The sequence below is a fragment of the Ips typographus genome, linkage group LG15 (genome assembly GCF_016097725.1).
Source record: "Ips typographus isolate SLU linkage group LG15, UJ_Ityp_2.0, whole genome shotgun sequence".
NCBI lineage: Eukaryota > Metazoa > Arthropoda > Insecta > Coleoptera > Curculionidae > Ips > Ips typographus.
Window position 1 is genome coordinate 1,298,888 of NC_138436.1, and position 27,193 is coordinate 1,326,080.

General features: G+C 39.2%; 2 protein-coding genes across 2 annotated transcripts; both read left to right on the top strand.

Annotated features, from left to right (window-relative positions):
• The first annotated feature begins 1,140 nt into the window (after positions 1-1,140).
• Positions 1,141-6,747, top strand: LOC145738223 (uncharacterized). Its single transcript, XM_081993069.1, is given in 10 exon segments — positions 1,141-1,773; positions 1,885-2,091; positions 3,702-3,999; positions 4,161-4,276; positions 4,278-4,353; positions 4,802-4,942; positions 5,001-5,187; positions 5,587-5,752; positions 5,824-6,336; positions 6,397-6,747. Coding segments are annotated over 9 exon segments (1,752 nt in total). The 5' UTR covers positions 1,141-1,705; the 3' UTR covers positions 6,317-6,336; positions 6,397-6,747.
• An 8,058-nt stretch (positions 6,748-14,805) lies between these two features.
• LOC145738405 (uncharacterized) lies at positions 14,806-27,086 on the top strand. The gene is made up of 2 exons (XM_081993222.1): positions 14,806-15,967; positions 25,817-27,086. Exon 2 carries the CDS (start codon positions 26,130-26,132, stop codon positions 27,084-27,086), a length of 957 nt encoding a protein of 318 aa, XP_081849348.1. The 5' UTR covers positions 14,806-15,967; positions 25,817-26,129.
• Positions 27,087-27,193: the final 107 nt, after the last annotated feature.

Consider the following 27,193-nt stretch of genomic DNA (forward strand, 5'->3'; position numbering starts at 1 on the left):
TGGCGGACTTTACCCGTGAACTGAGTAACGGGGGAGGGCGCGCAGAAGTTACAACACCGTAGGGTTAAGAACGAATAAAATATGATGTTCCACTAAAGAAATTAAAGGACTCGTTCCACCAGATGGTAGTTAAGGGTTGAATTGTGAACGTTAGGGATATGTCACGCTTTTAGTGTTCGGGTCGAACACTTTTGGGGGAGGGGCATGTAACATAGTAATTACACTATGTTCCGTACCTACATTTGCTTCGGTCTCCCCCAATACCAGACTTATGTAAACAAGATCGGCGAATTGGGGTCATGATGTAGGTATAAATACAGCTTCAAAGCACGTACTAATTACTGATCTCTGGGTTAGTCTGGGTTCACCTTCTGTGTAGCTTTTAGTGGAGCAGGTGGTGACCAAGTGCAAGCACCCGGGAATCAGCCTGTTAAAGGAAATAGCACGGGCGAGCAGCATTAGTTGCCGTACCGGCTTATCTCCCTTTAACAGTACCATATCGTCTTATGCGGCGTGGTGAATGCCCTGGGACACTAGTCTAGGGTTCTATTCACCCCCGGTAAGCGTGCGCCCTCCGCGAACCTCTACAAACATTCCCACAGACACACCCACCGCACATCATGATCCTGGCCATCTTGGTAATCTGGGAGTAAGACCATTGTATCAATCATCATGAATAAAAGTGGATTACCGATACACCTGTGGTTTCCTTCCTCTGAGCTACCCCTTAACGGGACAATATCATAATTTCTAACGAGTTAGCAAATTAGGAACTCTCTTAAATACAGTTTAATCCTTTTGGATTATAATTTTTAATTTAAAGCTACACAAAGTGTAAATGCTTTGGCAAATAACAAAATGATACTCTGTTGAATTTCAGGTCGTAATACGACTTGCCTTGTCAAATAACAATTATACTTACTTACCTAACTCTAAACTAGGCATGCATTAAGTTATTGTTAAATAATTTAAATAATGGCAGGTATGGGCAAATAGTAAATACCTATAGATAAATAGCAATAATTAATCTTGAATTGTTTTGCTATTTGCCATGGCACTTAGTAAAAATGATCAAAAACTTCTATGATCAATGTTTTTTGTTTATACCTTGAGTATTTTGGTATTTGCAAGTTTATGGAGCTACTGCAAATCATGTAAAGGACATTTTTGTCAATAATTGTAAGTGTCGTAATTTAAAAACTAAAATTTTCTAATTTCTTCTATTTCATTTTGAAGCTCCCGCTTTCTATATTCCTATGAAATTTAATTTGTCAACTGTCAATCAACACATCCACCGGTAAATACAAATCTACCATTCGCCACCCCCAAAACCTTTGTTTTTTTTTTGTGCAGTGTTCTGTTCATCCTTTTCTTATCTTAACATTGTTATGGAAAAAATATGCACTCTTCTATAAGAGAACATTACAAAATGAAACCATTTCTTAGAAAACCGTTAAAAATTTTCATATAAATTGGGCGTTTTTGATACATTCTTTCTTTCTGGTCTTGAGCGTTTAACGATTGAGCCAGAATTTTTACATGCGACTTTTCATTTTGTGATTGCAATTTGATCCTACATTGACCATTCGAGCGATATTCCTAAATAGATTTCCAAAGCGATATTACTGTTTACTAATCCTGTTGTTGTTTTAGTGTTTTGATTTTTTTAAATAGGTATATAGCAGCGAACATCAGGACGCTCATCATGGATGAGGGAGTAGTATTCCACGACGGATTTTCCTACAAAACTCGTCGCAGAACAGTTACCACCAGGTAAAAATGTATTTATTTGCATAAAACAACTCGCCATATCATAACACTTAGCTCCTGGACGGCTGACCATATCACTATATCTTATTGAGTCTTATTATTGTCTATTTATAGGTATCTTGTTTGCACGAAGGACAGAAGGTTGGGGTGCAGGGCTTCTGGAAAAGTGTCAAATGGTGAGGTGACGGTTATGAATGCACACCACAATCATCCGAGGGAGGCAAGGTACCAAGAAGCTGAAGCATTCAGGGCACAGCTAAGGGAAGCTTCTGTCACCCAGCGAGGCACTCTCAAATTTATTTACGACCGTGTAGCCACAAGGTAAGATAATATCTTATTCTATATCTATAAAGAAAATAGCAAAGCCTGTATACAGGGTGTTTCACGTTTTAATATGCAAGCTTAAATCGCGTATTCTACGTCTAAAAATAACTATAGTTTGCTATATAAACCAAATTTCAAAAATGCTTTATTAAAGAAATACAGGGTGCTCTTTAAAGTTTTGTTTTTTTAAGTTTTACTTCTTCAAACTTTTTTCTGTATTGCGTCAGTAATCTTTTTTTTATAAATTTAAAATCTTTATTGAATGCTTTATTTTTGGAATATACTTTAGGTACATAGCAAACTAAAGTTATTTTTTAGACATAGTATTTAAGTTTGCCTACTATTCCTTTTTTGGGCTTCACTATTTGTAATTGAAAATACTTAAGTAGCCATTTGAGGTAATTTAAAAAGTTGAATCCAAAAATTATTACCAAAATATTCCTAACCTCAAAATAAAAGGGCTACAGCTAATAATTTCTTTTTTCTAATGGATCACTGGGTATATTGAAACATTTTCGGAATGTTCTCAAAATTCTGCTAATATTTTCTAGAAAAAAATTTGGTTTTTAAATAGTTTTTCGAAATATTGGTTATTAGAAAATTTTTATTTTGTCTTTTGACAAACTTTGTTTACCTATATACAGTGCCATCATTTCAAAACTTCCCACCCTCACTACTTTTTTCAGCAAACAAAATTAGTTGTGACCAAAAAATATGTCAACTTAGATATCGAGGGGGAAGTTTAAAACTATAGTGGGCTTTGTATTTTAGATTTCGCCCCCGTGCCCTTAGGTGCCCTCACTTAAAATTTTTAAATGGCATCCCTAGCTTGTAGCACATTATTTTAAAGGTCTTAAAAACCCGACACAATTTTTACTAAAACACAAAATCAACAAAGTTTTGTTAGTTTTTTTAATTTTGATTTTCAAATTTGTTTAACAGTCATGAATCGGGATTATGAAGACCTTTAAAATAATGTGCTACAAGCTATAGGTGCCATTTAAAAATTTCAAGTGGGGGCACCTGGGGGCAAGGGGACAAATCCTAAAAATACAATGCACACTGACTTTAACTATCCCCCTCGATATCTAAATTGAGGTCTTTTTGGTAAAAACTAATTTTCTTTGCTGAAAAACTTGGTGGGGGTGGGAAGTTTTAAAATGATGGCACTGTATGTAGTTAGAATGCAGGTAACAGTTAAAATCTACAGATAAGCTAATTGAGCTATAGTTGATGTTACTTGAGTGTCATTTAAAAAATGTTTTCTAAATGTCATTTTATTAAGGCCATGATTAGGAAACTGTCCTCCCATTTAACCAAATCTGTATCTCTAACCTTTTTCAAGATCTCCATAGGAGCCCTCCTTATCCTAGACACACTGCTAAAGTAAACTCCTGCTCACAAAAGGATAATTTTTCCTTGAGGTTTGGAAGCAAAAAATGCATAAATTATTTGATGTTTATAGATGATATGATTTTCTATTCTGTTTTTTTTCAAATGGATCAACATTTGAGCTCAATAATAGCAACAATATTATTGTTTATGTCCCAACTCAATTATTTCATACACCCAGAAGGTGCTTTACATTTACCTTACAATTCTGTAAGGTCATCCATGTGGCGGTGGAAGCGGGCAACAACTCCAAATGTGCCCACAACATTAGCAGAGCTGGCTGAAATACTGCAGACAGGTGAGTGGCCTAGATATAACAGCTGTACTAATGGCCCTTTCTTTTCAGGGACAACTGCGGCTGGTGCTCATAGGGCTGTCGTTTTTGCAAATGAAGATTTCATTCGCAACTTCTGCGACTCTATGTACACCTTCATGGAAGGGACGTTTAAAGCAGTACCACGACAACCTGCTTTTGCTCAAATATTCACCATTTTTGCAACATGTATGGACCACGTAAGTGTTTCCAAAAATGTATTTCCTAATTTTTTAACTCCCCCAATAATCATTTTATGCAGCTGTCACCCTTTATACTTTTGCTAATATGAAGTGCTTTTTAAAAGTGTGGAATCTCAGATGCTATACAAAATAATATACTATTATTTTTTTTAAAATAGGCATTTCCTGTCATACACATTTTCATGGAAAGGAGGACCAAAGCATTATACGACGTAGTTTTTTTGTGTATTCGCCAGGCATTTCCCTCTCTCCTCAACAGAACAATCATAACAGAGAGCTGCGCTTGTAGAATCCCTGCGAGAAAACTATCCACAAGCATCATTAAGAGGGTGCTTCTTCCATTATTGTCACGTTAGTTGGTGTAAAAAAATGATATTTTGCTTTGGATTATAAAGGGTTTTGCATTTTTTTCTTTTTAAAATATGATTTGGCTTATTTTGTCCTTAAAACAATAATCATCCATATTTAATTTTTAATTCTATTCATAGAACACATTAATGTAATATTTCCTACATGTGTAATATACAGGGTGATTCACGCTGATGGTAGATATATTAGAAGTATCTAGAGAACGACTAAATACCTATATTTTCCTTGAAATTTGAAGTCTAGCCTAGGTTGGGTCCAAACTCTCTATCTAAAATATTTTGGACTTTGCGGTGTTGCCGCAAAAATATTGAGCTGTTGTTCTCTAGACACTTCTAATATGCCATCACCGTGAATCACCCTGTATAAGTAGATAATCTAAATATGCAATCATTTGACTATCAAAAATCAGATGAGGTTATTTCTTAAACAGGCTGTGATGCGGAAAGCGAGGACCTTAGGAGTAATGAGAGCCGTCGAAGAAAATCCCCACGGAAAGGCTTTACTTCGAAAATACTACGCCTTAGCGCTTGTTTCTGCGGACAGGATGGAAGAAGCTTTTGAATTTTTACAGGTATGCATAAAAAATTGTACTTTTTTATTCAAGAAGACTCTATTTCTATTATTTTTAGGATGAACAACTGCGTGAGGCTTTTCAAGATCTACGAACTTATATAAGACGGCAATGGATGGACCGAGTTACACCACACCATTTCAGCGTGTTTCGGGAGCGCCACAGAACCAATAATGTCATGGAAGCCTACCACAGAAGACTGAATGGAAGACTAGTTAGACATCCGGGTATTTGGGATTTGATGGGTAAGACCATTTTGGTTTTAATTATTTTTTTAAGCAGGGTTCCAAAAAGTATGCTATATTTATTGGTTTGGTTTTAAGTTGAAACTGAACGAAAGGTATGTACTTAAAATTTTCTTGAAGCTAATATTAATTATCATGGTAGAATTTTTGCTGTTTTTTACCGTATCTCTGGAATAGAGATGCCCTGATTGTAGAACCGCGGAGATAAATATTGATGTGGGTTTGTGTTTCCTCTGGTTAAGCCATCGGTATGTCAAATTGCTAAGTAAAAATTTAAATTTACCCACTTACCTAACAAATTTGACCGTCTGTGCTTACTTACTACAATTATTCTGTAAATTTATCATTAGTCTTTAGAACCTCTGCTAGCACTTTTTTCAAATCTTAATTTTATTTTAGAAACGCTTATCAACATTCAAAATATTGCGATACTGGAACTGCAACAACTGGAACAGCAGGGAAGAGTCTTTCGGGTAGCTAAGCGAAACGAGGTATTTGACAGGCGATTGACACAGTCATGGGACAAGTTGGCCGCTGGTAGATTTAATTTACAAGACTTCTTCAGGTTTGTTGTGTGTGTTTATGTGTGCTGATCTTCCTGTGAACGATAACTTTAATCCCTTTTTGTTCTTGTAGGCAAGCTGTTCATTTCATGGAGAACTTCGATGTCCAACTACAAGAATGGAACCAAGACGTACCACCTGAAGAAGAAGAAGAATTTCCCATAAACTTCCCAAATCTTTTTGATCCTCCTGTTCCCCAACAACACATCCCAAACCCTCCTTTACCACCACTTCCATCTGGTTCACCCTCTCCTCTTCCTGACTTTAATATTTCCAATCCAGTTCGTCCAACCCTCCCTCTTAATCTCCCCAGTCCACCGCGTTCACCCTCTCCTCTTCCTGACTTTAACATTTCCAATCCAAGCCGTCCAACCCTCCCTCTTAATCTTCCCAATCCACCTCATTCACATTCTCCTTTCTTTCCACCCCGTTTGCCGTCACCCGAATTTAACTTTCCTATTTGGAACCTCCCAAGTCCTCCTCTCCCTCCCCGTACTCCACCATCTCCAGAGGTACCAGGACAAGGCCAAGGTTTGGACGAAGACGGGAGCGAAAATGAACCTTGAATAAAATATTGAAGAAAACCGTAAGTATAACTTGAAATTTATATATTATAATTGTAGAGTAAACAATAATATTTGTAAAGCATGGGAACCTGATCGTCCCACAACACAACACCAGGAAGAGACCAGTTCTCTCCTGTTATGCAAAGTCTGTTTGACAAACGTCGTGCAGTACGTGTTGCATTGTGGGCACGCTTCTTGTGGGAGCTGCACTTCAAGAGTTTTTAATGAAGCAGCTGCGCGATGTCCAGTGTGTCGGATAGTAATAAATAAATCACTAAGGCCACTAGCTCTTTTTTTGTAAATCACAATGTGTAACCACGAGCGCACAAGCCGCCTCTGTACCGATGCGCCTAACCTTGCGGAGCGGAGCCTGGATTTGCTGTTGCCGACTGTTGATGCAAATCACGTGGCGGGCGTGGGGGATTCAACAAAATATATAAGCGACGCTCCGCAGAGAAAACGGTGATTCGATCGCGGGCACTAGGTGGAAGTAGCACGCCGTCTTTCGTGTATTTAGTTTTTCTTATTTTATTATCTTTACGTAAACTTTGTTTGAGGGAGTTAATAAACCGATTAATTTATAAACGAGTCTTGTTAACTACGAACCCCACCAAGTTACATTTGGCGCTCAACGTGTGGCTCGATTAAGTGTAAACATTTGTAAAGCAATAGCTATCCAGTGGCGTTGTGATATTAATTTACAGTCTTAGATAAACAATAGCTACGTTTTGGCGTTGTTAGTCAAGTCTGTTTTCTATTTGTTTGTTCCGCTACGATTTTAAATAAGCAATAGCTATTTTTTGGCGTTGTTTGTTGGAATTATCAATACAGTGTGATTCATAGAAATTTTAAATAAGCAATAGCTATTTTTTTGACGTTATTTGTTGGAATTATCAATACAGTGTGAATAATACTAATTTTAGATAAGCAATAGCTACTTGTTGGCGTTGTTGGTCAAAATTATTTTCAAAATCCGTTTCATTTGATTCAATTTAAGCGGGTGATTTACGCTGTTGGTATTCGATTATCTTAGATAAACAATAGCTATTTATTGGCGTTGTTGGTCGAGATTAGTCAGAATCTTACATTTATTATAGTAAAGCTAAAATATTGTTACGGTTTTCCCGTGGGTTCACACAAAGTCAATTTAACTCAACAATTAATAAATTTATTTACACTTCAAAACACTCCGTACAATAATTAACACAGCTACTAAAAAAAACACTACTACAATTCCACAATTACTTCGCTATTTAAACTTTACCGCGTTCCCAAATACACTACTACTACGGTTGACACCGCGTCTTTTATATTCGCAAACCACGTTCTAGAATGACCGCGAAACGCTTCGCGGGTTGCCTTGACCATTCAAGAATTTTCCAGGTAACGCTTCCTAACTGTGGCCTACTTTAATACGCGCCCGGCCAGATATTGCGGCGCATCGGTTTCATCCCGAAGCGAGCGCCCGTTAAGAAGTATCGAGCATAGTAGGCCCAGACCGTAACACTGCCCCCCTCTTAAAGCTGATCGTCCCGATCCGCTTCATCTAATCCCTGGTATTTCTTGAGTCTGTCCAGATGGACAATTTTCATCTTGCCTTTGGGGCTGCGTTGGACTCTGTACACGACGTCGTTTAACCTTTTTACCACATTGTAAGGTCCCTCCCAAACAGGTGTTAATTTCGGTGATTTGCCTTTCTTCCTCTGAGGGTTAAACAACCAAACTTTATCATCCTTCTGGAACCCTCCCGAATTGGCCCTCAGATCATAACGAGCTTTCATCTTGTCGCTAGCTAGATTCAAACTTTCCCTGACCAGATCATGGATGTTCAGTAATCTGTCTTGCAACTCGTCAACGTAGTTCTCAATGTTCGTGCTTTGGCCTGTTGGAGATCCGAACACCACATCACATGGAAGTCGCAGTTCTCGACCAAACAGAACTTTAGATGGTGACTGTCCCGTTGAGTTGTGGACTGCTGCTCTATAAGCCATCAAAAAGAGCGGAATATGCTGGTCCCAATCTTTCTGATGCTGATCAACAACCTTTGAGAGATGTTGCTCTATGGTCTTATTAAATCTCTCGACCATGCCATCCGACTGAGGATGAAGCGGCGTTGTTCGGGTCTTCCTAATGCCTAGCAGGTCACAGAGCCTCTGAAAGAGCTTGGACTCAAAGTTTCGTCCCTGATCAGAGTGTAACTCCAACGGCACACCAAATCTACTGAAGACATTTTCGACGAGAATATCAGCGACTGTGCTGGCTTCTTGATTTGGAATCGCAAACACCTCAGGCCATTTGCTAAAGTAATCCATGGCAACAAGAATGTACTTGTTGCCTCTGTTGGTCTCAGGAAAAGGCCCAGCGACGTCTATGGCTAAACGTTCGAACGGCAATCCTACGTTGTACTGCTTCATAGGTCCCCGGGATCTCGTCTGTGGTCCGTGGCTAGCTGCACAAATGGAACATTGTCGACACCATGATTTCACGTCTTGGCAGTAGTTCACCCAGTAAAAGCGTTGCCGGATTTTGTCCAAAGTCTTATTTACTCCCAAATGAGCACCAGTCTTTTCATTGTGCATTTCCTCCAGTACGTGGTCGACCCTTCCTCTGGGAACTACCAGCTGCTTCCTTATCTCTTTTCCATCGGCACTCTCCCAAGCTCTTTTTAGCAAGCCGCCTTCAACCACAAGCGAGTCCCACTGAGCCCAAAGTGCTTTGAACGTCAGGCCTTTGGTCGAGATTTCTTGCCATGTTGGTCTTGGCTCGCTTTGTTCCTTTCTCAACAACAATGGGCCTATGTCACTGTCTTCTAGTTGATCCTTCCTAATCTCATCGGGACTCCATTCATCATCGGTCTTCAGCTGAACCATTCTGGTGGACACAACTCCTTCACGTTGTTCCGTTTTCTGGCAATGTTTGCAATCTTCGGCGCAAGGTCTTCTTGATAGAGCATCTGCGTTATTATGCAGCTTTCCGGGTCGATGCTTGATGTTGAAATTATACTGCTGGAGTTTTTCAAGCCATCTTGCTACTTGTCCTTCCGGTTGTTTCATTCCGAGGAGCCACTTGAGTGCCGCATGGTCAGTCCTTATCAAAAATTCCTGTCCGTACAAGTACTTGTGAAAGTGATCGACTGATTTTACTATTGCCAGTAGCTCTTTTCTCGTTACACAGTAGTTCCGTTCTGCTTTGGTAAGTTTCCTACTGAAGTATTCTATAACATGTTCTTCTCCGTTTTGGATTTGAGACAATACAGCTCCAATACCAGAATTACTGGCATCTGTGTCTAAAATAAACTTTCCTTTTGGTTGTGGATAACTGAGGATGGGACTGGAGCAAAGTGATGCCTTTAACCTTCTGAACGCCTGATCACATTGGGTATTCCAACAGTAGGGTGTTTTGTCCTCAGTAAGTTGATGTAGCGGAGCTGCGATGTTGGCAAATCCTTCCACAAACCGTCTGTAGTAGGTGGCAAGTCCTAGAAAACTTCTGAGTTCGTGTTTATCCTTTGGTACTGGCCATTCTCTAATTGCTTGGATCTTCTTGTCGTCCGTCTGGATTCCGTCGACCGTCACCACATGCCCAAGGAATTCGACTTGCTTTTGGAAGAACCAACACTTTTTGGCGTTCAATCGAAGATGGGCACCACCTATTCTAGCAAATACTTCTTGCAAGTTGTCCAGATGTTCTTCAAAAGTTTTTCCCATCACCATGATATCGTCCAGATAAACCAAGCAAGTCTTCCAGTTAAGGCCACGAAGCACAATTTCCATTAGTCTTTCAAACGTAGCAGGCGCATTACAAAGTCCGAAGGGCATCACATTGAATTGGTACAGCCCATTTCCAGCAGAAAAAGCAGTCTTCTCCTTATCTTGCTCCTCAATGCCAACTTGCCAGTACCCACTCTTCAAATCTAAAGTAGAAAACCAACAGGATCCTGCCAAAGTCGTCAGTGTGTCGTCAATACGGGGAAGTGGATAGCTGTCCTTTTTGGTCACGTCATTCAGTTTTCGGTAATCTACACAAAATCTGCTTGATCCATCTTTCTTAGTGACCAGAACAACAGGTGATGACCAAGGGCTGCAGGATTCTTCTATAACTCCGTCGTCAAGCATCCTGTCCACTAATACCTGCACTTCCTGTTGTTTGGCTATTGGTAGTCTCCTAGGTGGTTGTCGAATCGGTTGTGCATTGCCGGTGTTAATTCGGTGTTTTACAATGGTAGTTTTTCCCATATTATTCGGTGTTCCAAATATGCTACCATGGTCCAAAATCAGTTTCCGAGCCTTCTTCAGTTGTGGTGTTGACAGATGTTTCCAGGTCTTTTCAAGTTCATTTAAGAGCTTGTTTTCCCCCAACTGCTCCTCCTGTTCTGGTAACCCATCGCAATTGGTTATTTTGACTACAGGCTCGAATACCGCAATAATTTCGCCTTTGTTGATTTTTACGTCGTCTGAAAAAATGTTTGCAACTCTTATTGGGACTTCACTTCCTCCATTTACAAGTGATTTCCCAATGAGGCATCTTCCTGGTCGGTCCGGGTTTCGTACAAGTCCAACACAGCTCCCAGAATTCTGCTCCAATTGTCCAATAATTATTTGCTCGGAATTGCCGCTTATTTTTACTGTCTGAGATGCCAAAACATAAATGGGTGACTCACAGCGGTGACTGGTTGACAGGATGAACTCTTCACTTCCAAACCTTAGGATATTTTGCTCGGGATCAAAAGAAAATCCATGTTGACGAATCAGGTCCATTCCCAGAATAAATTCATCTTCAATATCCGCTACTAACACAGTGTGGTAAAACGTAATCCTTCCAAGGCAAATCTTGACTGTTATTTCTCCTAAAACTTTAGCCGATTCTCCAGTCACAGTGCGCAGGAGAATACTTCTTCGTAAAGGCTTAACTTGACTTTTATCCACAAGGTTTGACCGGATCAAAGATACTGCCGCACCGGTATCCAAAGTAAAAGTAACGTTCATCGCATCCACCTTTCCATCTACGTTCAGGCTTCCCATTGATCTACCCAGGCTTCTGATGGAGATAATTCTGGGGGCTTTGTCTTCGCTAGTCAACTAGCCCCGTAATGTTGACTAGTGGGAGTTTTCCTGGTCCCTTCTGGATGGTTGTACGTCCCTCGTTGGAGAGCGGGACGGTATCCTTACTCGACAATCTCGTTTAATGTGTCCCGTACGTCCGCATCGATAACACTCCACTCTAGTGATCGGGCGTGACCGTTCTACCTGTGTGGACTGGCCATTTGCTAATGCTGCCATTTGTTGCACTATTTGGCCGAACATTGATTTAATTTCATTCATTGGTGTAGCAGCATGATCGGCTGGCGGTTCTCTCTCCTCTTGAATAGTCACAGCCCTGATCCTTGGCTTTAAGTCATTGCACGCAGCTTCAACTTCCAGCGCTCGAACCAGTAATTCGCTGCTGTTGCTTCCTTTGAACATCTTCAGCATTTTCTTTACTTCCAGATCTCGAATCCCATCTACAAAATACTGTGCCACAAGTTCTTCTTCGATTTCATCCGGGACGGCTGGGTAAGCCAGATGCACAAGGCGACGAATTTCGGCCTCAAACTCTTGTAAATTTTCACCAGTTTTCTGCAGTCTTGCCTTTAATTGTGTTTGGTACATTCCTTTCCTATGCTGATCCCCATAACGTCGTTCTAATGCAGCTACTAATGCGTCATAGTTGCTTTGTTGGGCGATAGGCAGAGTCTGTAACAGCTCCAATGCAGGTCCTCGTAATGCCACCACCAGTGCTACAGCCTTTTCCTCGTTACTCCATCTATTTGCATTTGCAGCGGCCTCAAATTGGAGTTGGTACGTTGCCCATGAAGTTTGACCGTCGTATGTGGGAGGTTTGATCTTGTTGAGCCCGTTTCCGGTGATCACTGTAGAGTTGGGTCCTCTGCTGTCAATTTTCTGCTCTAAGTCGCGTAGCTTTATCTCAACATCGTTCTGAATTTTATTAATGTCGTCCCGAACATCATTAATGTCTTCCCGAACATCCTTTAATTTTTCCTCAACATCACTCTCCATCTTTTTAAGACTATGGGTTACATACTCTTGGATTTCTGTTTTGGTCCCCGCTAGAACGTTCAATACTTCTTCGTTACGTTTTTCTTGCCGCTCTCTATCTTCTTGACGCATTTCCATATCTTGTTGTCTCATTCTTTCTTTTTCTTCCTTCTCTTGTTGTCGAATCCTTTCTTGTTCTTCCTTCTCCTGTTGTCGAATCCTTTCTTGTTCTTCCTTCTCTTGTTGTCGAATCCTTTCTTGTTCTTCCTTCTCTTGTTGTCGAATCCTTTCTTGTTCTTCCTTCTCCTGTTGTCGAATCCTTTCTTGTTCTTCCTTCTCTTGTTGTCGAATCCTTTCTTGTTCTTCCTTCTCTTGTTGTCGAATCCTTTCTTGTTCTTCCTTGTCTTGTTGTCGAATTCTTTCTTGTTCTTCCTTGTCTTGTTGTCGATTTTGTTTAAGCATTTCCATCATAGCTGCAAGTTGGGCCTCCATGTTTGCACTTTGACGTCTTGTTATTGGCATAAAATAAATTTAACACACCACTGTTTCGAAAATCTCTAGTCCGGTTCTGAACACTGTCTTTAACCCGAAGTTTAGTTCCAATTCACGTCGCACTAAAGTCTGATCGCACTTCTGACACCAATTGTTACGGTTTTCCCGTGGGTTCACACAAAGTCAATTTAACTCAACAATTAATAAATTTATTTACACTTCAAAACACTCCGTACAATAATTAACACAGCTACTAAAAAAAACACTACTACAATTCCACAATTACTTCGCTATTTAAACTTTACCGCGTTCCCAAATACACTACTACTACGGTTGACACCGCGTCTTTTATATTCGCAAACCACGTTCTAGAATGACCGCGAAACGCTTCGCGGGTTGCCTTGACCATTCAAGAATTTTCCAGGTAACGCTTCCTAACTGTGGCCTACTTTAATACGCGCCCGGCCAGATATTGCGGCGCATCGGTTTCATCCCGAAGCGAGCGCCCGTTAAGAAGTATCGAGCATAGTAGGCCCAGACCGTAACAATATTAACACTGTTTGCTGTAATCAGATATTAAAACGGCTAATCAAACTCCATCTGAATATCGTCGTAGCAGTAGGCTCGCAAATAAGGCAGGAAAAATGACGCAAATGTCAGATGAACAGTTTCAACAACTATTACAAACTATTACGGAAGTAAGGGCCGTTCCCGAAGTTGGACAACATAAATAAAAGCGAATGTTAAGTTTAGTAAAGCAGTAGAGGCAGCGCGTATTGAAGAGGCTACTCAGATTGGAATTAAAGAAGCGGCAGCCTGTCCTGCGGGGATCAAAACAGAGCTGGAGTCAGAGGTTTTCAAGATGTCTGTAGGGCGGCGGGAATCGTCTATTCAAGGAAATAGCAGCACTAGTCGCAACATCGCACAAGGCAGAGAAACTTATCTTCAACCCCAACGGTTGAGAAATGACAGAGAGGTGTCACGTGATCATGTTTTTGGCAGCGGCAACGGGGTTCCATGGCGAGGCGCACAAGGCGGCGACGGTGGTAAGCGTTGTTTTCGTTGTGGCAAATCATCACATTTTGCAAATCTATGCCCGTATAAAAATTATATTTGTAACAATTGCGGACGTCGCGGTCATATTAGAGCTGCGTGTGCGGCTCTCAAAGATATGAATACCAGTAGAGATATGCATTTTTTTGACGTAGATGATAAGGATGTAGAAACAGATAATATGCCGGTTTTTTTAATTTGTTCTGATATGGATAAACCTATTTTTGTGGAGATTGCCCTGAATGGAACAGTGGTAAAGTTTCAGTTAGATTCGGGAGCTGGTGTGTCCATATTGCCATATAATCTGTATCAACGTTATTTTTGCGAACAGAAATTAAGCGAAACGACCATAACCTTGCTAAATTTTTCGGGTCATAAAATAAAACCATTAGGAAAATTAAATTTAAATGTTATGTATAAAGACAGAAACGCTACTTTAGATTTTTATATACTGTCGGGGGACGGTCCTGCTTTGTTAGGAAGGGATTTTATACGCAAGTACAACTTAGGATTTCAAGAGATAGAAAAAGTCAATTATCTAGAGTCAAATGAAATTTGCAGGCTGAAACATGAATTTTCGACGGTATTTTCTGGCAATCTTGGTTTATTTAGGCATTTTCAGATCAAATTGATTTTTAAGCTCAGAGAGCCAATTAAGGGTTCAAAGTGACATACCGCGGAAGTCACGGAAGTTTGGATCCATACCAATTTCAAGACAAGATTTATTGGAATTTATTGATCCTCCAACAGTTACATTGAATTTGGTCAGGACTACACCAGATATTACCGTCAGAGAAATAGATCAAGATCATTTGGATGACATTGATGAAAGAATGTAAGCTCTTGTAGTATACATAGCAGGTTATGCTGCTCACGTTGCAATAAAAAAAAAAACATGTGAGTATTGCAAAGTCTATTTAATTCAAGAAGAGGACTGTTCCATTAATTTTATGTATAGTGGGCTTTGCTACCCCAACAAAGATGTAGTACTGTATACAGATTTTACATATTGTAACATAGAAATTACACTAGGTACCGTTACCTTAAGTTGCCCCAGTCTCCCCCAGTACAATGTTTGTGTCAGCAAGTTTGGCGAATTGGGGTCATGATGTGAGTATAAATACTGTACCAAAAGCACGTACAGATCACTGATCTCTGGGTTAGTCTGGGTACGCCTATTGTGCAACTTAACGTGGAGCAGTAGGTGACCAAGTGCCACACCCTAGATCAGCCCTAGCAAAGGAAATAGTGTGGGCGCGCAGCTTAAGTTGCCGTTCCAGCTTACCTCCCTTTGTTAGGTTCTTCACGTCTTTGCCGGCTCGGTGAATGCCCTCGGACCTAAGTCTAGGGTTCATTCACCACCGCTAAAGCGCTGCCCTCCGTGTATCTTCAGCCTAGCCAGTTCACATCATGCTCCCAGCCATCTTGGCCATCCGGGGGTAAAATTACCGACTAGTCATTAAGGCACTATTACTTAATAAAGTGGGTTACCTGTGGAATCCTGCGTATTCTTCCCCCTCAACCAACCCTTAACGTGACATGGTGGAGGCGCCTCGTTTCATCCCCGTCTGCTAATCCCCACATTAGTGGACACGCCCTCGCAGACGCAGTTAACGGCGCAGGAAAAAGGGAATGAATAAAGGGTACAATTTGAGATCCGCAAAGACTGACAGCCCATTTGCACCAAGGCACAGAAGCTCAAGTGTAGGGTACATACGGAATCAGGATACAGAAGGAACACCGAGATATATTGTCACGTTTAATTTATGAGCCCTTCTGGATTCATTAATTAAACTGACTTACGACGTTAAACGTCGCGCCGGGATCTCAGTCTTAAGGATGGAATTAAACACTGAGTTTTCTATTAAACACTAAAATCTATTAAATACGGTATACACAAATGGGTCTGCACAATACGGTCATAAACACACTAAAAGTAGACAAATTAACACTTATACTTACATAGACTCATAAGCTAAGGACTTAGCATTTTCTGGCGGCTGGCTTGGTCACTTTCGCGTTGTAACAACTTTGGAGAACGGACTACTTAACTTGATCTTTTTCGAGGAGAGTCGACATTTCGACTTTTTGGGTCAGCTGGTCGCACTACCGTCGATTGGTTCACACTGATCCCATACTGCTGAAATCGGCGTATTTTATACCCGATTGGCTGACGTAGTTTGTTATTGTTCGTCGCCTATTTTTCATATTCCTGCAAAGCAGGTGGTGGCGACTCATCGCTGGTATGGTGCACCCGGTGCATGACACATTCGGTGCATCGTGATGCGACCTTGCCTCGTGCGCTTAATATTTTGCAATCCTCGAATACTCTTATGTTTTTTAAGTTAATCAGTCCAACTTTCCAATTAACGGATTTTCCATTCGTGACATATGCCTCCGCCCCAGAAAAACTGGTCCCCAGTTTTATATGAACAATAATAAAAACTTTAAACAATAGAAAAAACATATCGTTAACATAAATTTAAAAATTACATGTGTACATACCAAGGTATTATGATTAATGGTTAGTAAGTTTACATATGCGAGTATTTCATAGTACTCAGTTAAGTTTACAATCATTTCTTAATAATAAGTTAGTACTTATTCTAACAAGAAACCTAATAAAATCTTTCCTCTAGTGAAATTATACATATACAATATCATGCACTTTTAATCTATTCGGTTCCGGCAATGGCAGAACAAAAAATATTGCAACACTGAGAAAAGTTCAATTGAGGCTTAGTCCTATGAGCCAAACTTCGCATTTCACATCACTGAACACCATTGTGATCACTGTTCCATAAATGTTTGTGGTGTGGGTCGATTATTGAATCGATGATTCGGCTCGCTTGAACCTCCGTGTCAACGTACAGGCCCATCGGGAGTTCCAACAACAATAATGGCTCATCATAGTTCGCCTCTTTCTTACATAGTCCTCAGTGTTACATGAAATATAAGACAAAAGGTTAGTATGTGTTACTTAAGGCTTAATATACAATATTATGTCTTATAACAAAATTAATTTTAGCATCATTTGTAACCGTTATTCATTTGTTAGTATGTACGATCCATTTTCCATTAAAAAAATAAAAAATGGAACGTGTGAAATTCATTTTCCAAATGCTGTAAAGCAAGGAATCCCGTGTATGCATCGCGCGATAAAAATTAGTTATGTAAACAACTTGAATTTTTATGTTAGTAGTTCGTCAACAACCAACAAGATTGTCGGAGCGTCGTCTCAGCAATATTCGCCTCTTCAGCGAAACATCTTTTATCGCATTTTATTAGTTCATGGCGCTAAAAAATAATTGGATTAATTTCATGACTAGATTATACTCGTTATTTGGGAATAATATGACATCATACATTCCAAACATAAATTAAATTGTAGACCTCATAGCTGCTGATAAGTAGCATATGGCCCCATGTCGTCAAACGGTTCTAATTGCGCGATAAACGGCTGTGTTACCGCGTGTCTAAGAACTTCTTCAGTTTGTTGCTGAATAATGGGCCCCCCTTCTTGCACCTGCGCCAGGTTTTCCGGATTCGGGCATAGTGCCGGATTGCGGTCGACCTGACTTGCGTGTGATTCAGGAGGTCCAAATGCACCTCCAGAAGATGTGCCAGCAGAACTGATTTCTGATGTCTCATCCTTTTCTTGTGTTTGGGGCACTACTGGTACCCGAAACTGATATGTCATATCATTTACATAAGCATGCGGATATGGCGGATGACCTGGTTGACTCAAAAATTGAGTTCTCCCGTACACACATGTAGCACAAGGACATCCTTGCACAAATACATTTTCCCATGCTCGCCAAAAATCCTCAGGTCGATATTGAGGTTGTTGGGGTGATATGCAAATTGCACAATCACATGTCGAAAACGGAGTACCCCCTTGACGTACTTTCTCGCTAAGTAGAAGTATGGTATACTCCGTGTGAATGATTTGAGTCCACAGGCCAAGTAGAGATTTTGTAATCCCTAATAATTGTATTGGTACCACTCGATCAAACTCTCCTTGTAGTTCCCACAAGTGGTACAGTGCCAATTTGTATAAATACAGTTTGGTGTTTATTTCGGTAACACACCTAATATAAAACAAGAAATTCACTATCCATTCCATTTTTGGCACTTTCGCGAAAATTATAGGTTAACTTCACCCAAGTGTTACTTCACGACCGATTTCTAAAATGACACTGTAAATTGTTGTCCCATTCGGGTTTATTTAAACCAATCTAGTAATTAGTCATTATTCATAACTGCGCGTAGCGATGAATCAAATTTGTCTTATCGCTCGCGAATTAGTTGCTTTCTTCACCAAATGCATAAACAACTATATGGTCAAGGTGATTATTACACCGCCAACATCATTATTTATCTTTATTCGTTTGTAGGTACCTACATTACAATAACAATATTCAATGTTTTTATTTCCATTACATGTAACCATTTTTTATCTTATAGGGAAAATTAAACTGATATCTGTTCTTGAATTTTAAGAATTTGCGCAATAAAAATTCAGACGCAGATAACAGAATAAAATCCTTGGGCCCTGTAAAAATAGGTACATAGCTCAATATGTGGAGCCGTACATTATAATTGTTACTTTGTTTTAAACATTATGCTTAATTGCATTTTTGCATTTTATGCATTAATCGGTCTGCACTGAACAATGTCTGGTCTCATTAAGATATTATTCCGAACTGGCCAAATCAGCGAATTCCATGGGTTTAAGCATGGTGCACCATTTAACTGTTGGGAAAACATTTCTCTGATAACCTTAACATTTGACAAGTTCATCGTCTGGAAGTAATTTGCTAATTTCAGCATCCTGGTTTTCCGGTGGAGAGGGTTCTGAATTGCATTTATACGGTTGCTATCACCACTTTCATTCAGTTTGTCCCTTGACTTGTGATTCTGTACGACGGTGCTCCTGTGGTTTTTTACAATTTGTCACTTTTTCCTTGTGTGGTTTTTCTTTTGAAAGTAAGTATAAATGTCATTTTTTCATATTAACCTACGTTTTTTTTTTTTTTTTGTTTTTTTTTTACCTGAGAAAATTCACTTCATTTTGCCATCTACTGGTTTTCTTTTTCCAAATAAAAATTTTAATAATTTTTCCCTCTAGATGGAGTCTGGTAATCGCCCAACAGGATTAGGCCGTGGACGCGCCCTCATGGCCTTACTGGCCGCCCAGCGGGCCCGGGAGGCAGCACAAGAGGCCACCATCCATCCAGAGGCTAGCCCCTCTGAGGCCAGCAAGATGGAGGCCCCCACTGAACCTCCTAATGCCCCGCAGGAGGCCCAAGAGAAAGAGGAGCAGAACGCTCCCCCCCAAATGGATGAAACCCGTTTGGCGATCGGGTCTCTAGTAGTGATGAGCGATACCGTGATATTTAAATCACAACGTTAATTGTTACCGTTATATTTTGATATCAGTGATTTAATAGTGTGACGTGATCACGACATTCAGGCATTCACGATTTCGGCTACAAGAAATAAAGATCATCTTCCAGCCATAGCTCGATACGTGCTGTTAATAAGGCGCGATGTCGCTTGCGGCTCGTGTTAAGTCTTACGATGGTATTCGATAATCGACTTTATAGCAAAAACCGCGTTTTAGTAAGTCGCAACTTTGAGATGGGAACTTGGAAAAATCAGAAAACTGTAATCGTAATCACGTTATTCACGTCACGCTTTTGCGATACTTTTGGTAGCAGTCGTGATCAGTGATTTCTAAATATCAGTGATTAAATCACAGTTCGTTATATTTCGCTCATCACTAGTCTCTAGGCGCCCACGCCAAGACTCTAAATTTTAATTGTTTTTTTACTATAAACAATCATTAAACTAAAATGCTTGTATTACTTCAGCTCAGGGGTTCCTTCTGGTGTCCATGGGTCATGGTAATGTAAAATTCTGCTTACATGGACTACTTCAGTTTTAGATTTTGGCGAAATGCCCTTTCGTATTTCATAGTCCACATCAGACATTTTTCGATTTATGTAGTAAGGACCAAACCATCTAAGCAGTAATTTTTCACTTTTTCCTGCTTTCCTAATAGGGGTGAAAACTTTTACTTGGTCCCCCACTTCAAATTCAACATGGCGGTGTTTGCAATCATAACGTAATTTATCTATGTCTTGACGCCGTTTTATATTTTCAACTGCCAAATTTCTGACTGCCAAACCAATGTCTCTAATTTGGTCGCTATTACTACTTTCCAAGGGTGGCAATAAGTTTGCTTCCGTTGGTAAAATAGGTTCACGACCGTACACCAGCATGAATGGTGAAAATTTAGTACTATCCTGTTTCGCAGAATTATACGCAAAAGTCACATGTGGAAAATATTCATCCCAATTTGATTGATTAGTATTAGTATACATAGATAACATATTGGCTAAAGTTTTATTAAATCTTTCTGTTAAGCCATTAGTTGCGGGATGATACGCAGTAGTAAACTGACTCGTTGTCCCCATCTTTTTTAGCAACTCCGTAACCAATTCTGATTGAAAAACTTTCCCTCTATCGCTTAACAATTCCTTGGGTGCACCGTGTTTTGTAATAATTCTCTCCAGTATAAATTTCGCTACAGGTCCGGCTTTGCTGCTCGGTAATGCGTCAGTCTCCGCCCACCTTGTGGCGTAATCTGTCGCTACCACTATCATGGTTTTGCCGCTGCTACTTCTGCGAAACAGACCTAACAAATCTATTCCAACCTTTTCAAATGGGGTGCCAACTGGGATAGGATGTAACAGTCCGATAGGCTTTTGATTTTGTTGGCCTTTCCTGGCCTGACAATCCGGGCATCCTTTTACAAAACGTTCCACGTCCTTTTGCAACCCTTGCCAATAGTATCTTTGTTTTATTTTCGCTAGGGTTTTTGACAATCCCAAATGGCCACACAGCGGTTCTGAGTGGTGGGAGTACAAAATTTCCCCTATTAACTGTTGCGGTATCACTAAAAGTTTAGTCCGGCCCACTCCATGCGGGTTTATACGGTACAAAACTTCTGACTCAAGTCTAAAATTTTTCGCTTGCTTGCGTATACCAATTGTAGATTCTTCAGGATGTTTTATAGCCTGAATTATTTCCAAAATGTTTTCATCTTTTGCTTGTAATTCTACAACGTTACGTATATCTAATAAAAAGGTTGGTATTTCGTCAATTTCTTGTACTTTCGTATTCGCTGGCAAAACAGGATATCTGCTTACGCAGTCTGCATCTCTGTGAGCAATTCCTGATTTATGATGTACTGTGTAGTCAAATTCTGATAACTTTAACGCCCAACGCGCTAAACGTCCAGTAGTCTGTTTCAAGGTATTTAGCCAACATAGTGCATGATGATCTGTCACTATTTTTATAGGTTTTCCATAAATAAAATGTCTAAAATAGGATAGCGCCCATATAGCTGCTAACCCTTCAAGTTCTGTTATAGAATAATTCTTTTCAGCTTTACTAAGGCTTCTACTTGCTTATGCTATTGGATGTAACGCATTTTCATGATCTTCCTGCAATAATATTGCTCCGATTCCATCTTTACATGCATCTACCCTTAATTCACATCCTTTATTTGGTTGAAAATGTGCCAAAACTGGTTCACTAATCAATTTTCGTTTTAGTGTTTCAAACGCTTTTTCATGTATGTCCTGCCAATCAAATTTATTTTGTTTCTTTGTTAGATCATGTAAGGGACGTGCAATTTTTGCAAAATTTTCTATAAACTTCCGGTAGTAGTTACAAAGTCCCAAAAAACTTTGTACACCCTTTACATTTTTTGGCCTTGGAAAATTTTCAATTGAAACTAATTTCGACTTATCCGGAAAAATTCCATCCTTCGAAATTGTATAACCAAGAATATTAATTTTTTCTTTTAAATATTCACATTTTTTAGGTTTTAGTGTTAAGCCTGCACTTCGAAGTCTATTGAAAACTTTACGTAATTTTTTCAAATGTTCATCTATCGTTTTAGAAAAAATTATAATGTCGTCCATGTAAATTAAAACTTCTTTCCATTTTAAATCTCTAAACACTACATCTCCTAACTGTTGAAATGTTGCCGGAGCATTGCACAACCCAAAAGGCATCACATTAAATTCCCATAATCCTGGCAGGCGGTGACCTGGCGCTGTAAAGGCAGTAAGTGGCTTACTTTCTTCTTTTACTTTGACTTGCCAATAACCTGAATACATGTCTAACAATGAGAAATATTTGGCGTTTCCTAAGTACGTCAAAATATCCTCAATATTAGATCCTGACCATGAATTTTTTACCGTCACATTGTTTAACTTGCGATAATCCACGCAAAATCGTGTCTCTCCAGACTTTTTCTTTACTAATACGACGGGACTTGCCCAGGGCGAGTTACTTTGCCTTATTATGTCGTATTGTTCCATTTCTCTTATCTGCTCATCTATTATCTCTCTTTCTTTTTGTGCCACTCTGTAAGGTTTCTGTTTTATCGGTTTAGCATTCCCTACATCGATTTCATGTTCAATGACATCGGTTTTTCCCATATATTTTGGTGTTTTAGAAAAAACGTCACTATATTCTGACAGTAATGTCTGCAATTCGTTACACAATTCTGGGTTCGTTATATTGCTTAGGTTATGGTCATTCATGGTAATCATTTCTTCATCATCTTCAGTTTCATCAATACAATGAACTGGAATTTTTGCTATATCCATTTCTATATTTTTCTCTAAATAACCAATTGTGGAATTTTTCAATATGAATACTTTTTCGAACCTCATATTATTAATTTTGATGTACCATTTGCCATTTCTTACAAAAATATTTGAACAAATCAACCCTTTTGGTCGTAGGTATTTATCGTTCTCGATAAAGCAGTACTTCGTGAACTCGTGCGGAGATAAGGCACAGTTCAGTCGTACCGTTATCTCGCGACCAACCTCGACCCTGTAGTCGGTTTCAAGTGCAACCTTCAAACTTCGCGCGGTTGACTCAATCTCGACGTTCGCAAATACCTTATTAGTATCTTCCATTTGTTCTATTTCCCCTATGTTGTTGTTGACATTGTTGCCAAAATGTAAAATCAATGGGTCAAGTTCATGGTATAATGTCACAGTATTGGTATTATAGTCAATCAATGATTTTTTACTAGCCAAAAAGTTATGTCCCAAAATTAAGGCTTTTGATAAATTTTGCACCACTAGTGCCTCAACGAAAATAATTGTGCCATTAACTTTTATAATTACCTCTGAATTGCCGAGAGGTTGAACTGGATAACCTCCTGCGGTTATCAGTTGTATATTGTCTTGTAATCGTCTCATGTTACTGATATAATCTATGTCGACTACATTTTTACAAGCTCCTGTATCAAGTAAAACAGGGACGTTATCTTTATCGTTAACCGTGATATGTACTATTAATGTCTTAGTGGTACCCGTAGATGATAATTGGACAATTTCGTTCGGGCTTCTTAATTTTGAAACTGTCCTCTGTCGTTTGGGTTTCTTCGGCCTTGAGGTGCATTCCTTTGGAAAGGCCTGTTATTGAAATTACAAGACACGTGACCGGGCCTACGGCAATCAATGCAAATAACCCGGCCGTGCGTCCTCGTACGAGGCAAATAATTATTGCTATTATTATTCCTCCAGTTCTGATTTCTGTTGGCGTTAAAAGTATCCTGGTTCCGGGGTTGTTGCGAATTGTTTCTTACAAATTGTCGCCCCCTATTGTATGAGTTGTTCCTCGGACTATTTTGATTCGGTCTAAAATTATTCACCCTTGGAACATAGGTATTTCGTGCTTGATTTTGAACCGTATTCGAAAAATTCCTATTAAAAAATGTCCGTGGCCTGGTGTCATTCCAGGTCCTTTGCCGGTTTGTTGGGTTATTACCACTGTTACTGTTACTGACTGCCGCAGATACTGACAATAAAGCTGTACTCTGTGTCATTTGGTTTACCAATGTCCTTTCTTTTATATCGCTTATTTTAATGACCAATTGCTTTAAATCGTTAAAATTTCTATTGCTAGAACTAAGCAAATAATACATCTCATAGTAAGACGGATGTAAACCATTTTCAAAATGATCCCTAAATGCGTCAAAAGTCATTTCTGGGTCAATCTCGTTTGCGATTGCCAATAGATCATAATAGTACTTTTTAATATCCTCGACGTCCTGCTGTTTGCGGGTGTTTAATCTAAATTTTAACTCTCGGAGTGGCTGTTCTCCTGAACACTCTTTCAAAAAATCTGATTTAATATTTAGCCATGTTTTCATCTGATTCTCTGGCTCACTAATATAATTACTAAACCACGTATGGGCTGGACCTTCCAAAAAATTAGCCAAATAAGATATTTTATGATTTTCTGACCAGCTATTCACAATCGCTGCTTTTTCGTATTTATTTATAAAAATACTGGGAGAGTCAATAGAAGGGTTAAATGTAGATGGGCATGTAAACTTTGGGGTGGCCGGAGTTTTTGGCTCAGCCAAAGCTGCCTGTAATGTCATGTTAGCCATTACTAAAATATCGTTAGGGCGTATGGCACGGTTTCTTTCCCGAATCACAGGGGGTGGGCAAGAATTATTAGAACTTTGTAATAATTCTGAGGGGCGGGATTTTGGTGGCACTACCACTTCTAAGGGACTTTCCTGTCAAGGATCCTTTGTTTCACGTGGTTTTGGCGGAGTTCTACTTAACGAAGCTCTTGGTTTGAAATAAACTTCCGTAGATTGGGGCTTAGAAGTCGAAGCCGAGGCTTGGGAAGTTTGAGCTTGAACGCCCACGACAGTATTGTCAAGAGTATTTTCTTCGTCCTCACTGCTTGTCAAACAAACTGAACTGGGTTTGTCAAGCTTCTGTTTGTGTGAAGAAGTTGCTGTTTGTGTCGGAGCAGGAAAACTCACAGTCGAACTGTGATGCTCGGGTTTAAAATCTTTTAACTCTTTTATCACCTTCTCTGGGTTTCGACCCCTAGCGATAGCTTCACGTAACACGAATTTTTCTTTTTCCGACAAACTTTGAGCCCTACTGCGAGTTTTTACTCGATCTTTGTCACTCGACTCACTCATGGACAATTTTTAAATTCATTTATGTGCTATATTTATTTTTTTTTCAAATTATTTTTCAAAAGATTAAATTAATTTTTTTTTTTTTTTTTTTTTTTAAGCAAGTTGATTATTCCTAGCAATTTCTTTACGATTTTGCTTGTTCATCAGACTAATAATCTTTTTGACGCTAAAATACACAAGCATTAATACCCCCATGCACAGAAAAATAATAATCAAAATTTCCTTTGCTGACCATGAATTATCTTTTCCTGAACTATTTGATACACCTCCACTGTTTCCCGCTTGGGAAATAATAATTTCCTCCTCTTTTGAAGATGTACCACCCATATTAAACCAAAATTTTATCAAATGAGCGCTTAAATAGCACAGGTAATCCCCAAAAAATCACTAAATAAATCAACGTTACTATCCCTAGCCAAAAGAAAATAATACTTAAAATTTCTTTTATAGCCCACCCATCATCCTGAATCTGTATCATACCCCAAAAAATAAAAATAAAAATAAAAAACTCAACTATTGTTTTTTATCCATCCCAAAACAGACCGGCGCCTCCACCAAATGTCACGTTTAATTTATGAGCCCTTCTGGGTTCACCAATTAAACTGACTCACGACGATAAACGTCGCGCCGGGATCTCAGTTTTAGGGATGGAATCAAACACTGAGCTTTTCTTGCATAACACTTAAATCTATTAAATACGGTATACACAAATGGATGCACAATACGGTTGTAAACATACAAAAAGTTGACAATTAACAATTGTACTTACATAGTCATAGCTAAGGACTTAGCTTTTCCTGGCAATGGCTTGGTCACTTCGCGTTTGAACAACTTTGGAGAACGGACTAATTAACTTGATCTTTTTCCGAGGAGAGTCGACATTTCGACTTCTCGGGTCAGCTGGTCGCACTACCGTTGATCGGTTCACACTTCTCCTATACTGCTAAAATCGGCGTATTTTATACCCGATTGATCGGCTGACGCAGTTTGTTATTGTCGCTTGTTTTTCACATTTCTGCAAAGCAGGTGGTGGTGACTCATCACCGATATGGTGCACTCGGTGGATGACACACTCGGTGCAACGTGATGCGACCTTGCCTCGTGCGCTTAATATTTCGCAATCCTCGATGTTTTTTAAGTTAATCAGTCCATCTTTCCAATTAACGGATTTTCCATTCGTGACAATATGCTAATTAAGTTCGACGGAACAAAGTCTAAATTATTCGAATTTGTTGACAATTGTGACAAAGCCTTTTCCATTATAAAAGAAGAACAAAAAGACTTACTATTCACCTTAATCGAAACAAAACTCACAGACAACGCTAGAAGTATCGTTCGAAACAGACATTTTGACAAATGGGAAGAATTAAGACAATTTCTCTTAGATGCATATTCAGATCAAAGAACTAGCAGCCAATGGCAGTTAGAACTCAATTCATGTCGTCAAAACCTATCTGAACCTGTACTTTCTTATTCTACAAGAGTTGAAAATTGCTATCTAAAACTCATTAATACTCTAAATCCATCTCTAGACCAAAGAAGTCGTGAAGCATGCGTAGAATTACTTAAAGAACAAGCCTTAAATGTGTTTATATCAGGTCTGCAAAGAGATTTATGCATATTAGTAAAAAGTCAAAAACCTAGTTCCTTAGAAGAAGCGATAGCGATTGCTCAAAATGAAGAACAAGAAATTAAATCTAAAAATGAGATGAATAAGCTACAAAACTTAAGTTTTCTTCCTAGATTTTGTACTTACTGTAATAAGCCTGGTCATATAATTAATAATTGTAGAAATCGAAATCACCTTCAACAAAAAAATCAAAATATCCGTCATGTGACACAAAATCATAGCTATCAAAATCCTAAACCACCTAACTTCAAATTCTGCAACTATTGCAAAAAACAAGGGCATGTCATCAATGAGTGTCGAAAACGACAATATAATAATGATCGAAATTCTCAAAACCAAAGCCGCTATCAAAATAAAAATCCTCAAAATGATAATCGAGATAATCAAACTAGAAATTTTCAAATCAGACAAAATAATCAAAGCACAACCAATTCTTTAAACGATCAGGGCACTCAGCAGGCAGCGACTCCGCCGAGAAACGCCCATCTTATCAAAGTCGCATATCGACAATAAATCACGCTGTCACCACCTATGTATCCCTTAAAATACCTAAATTATACCAAAACCCATCCTCATTTCTACTTGACACTGGTGCAGATATATCCCTCATAAAACTTAGC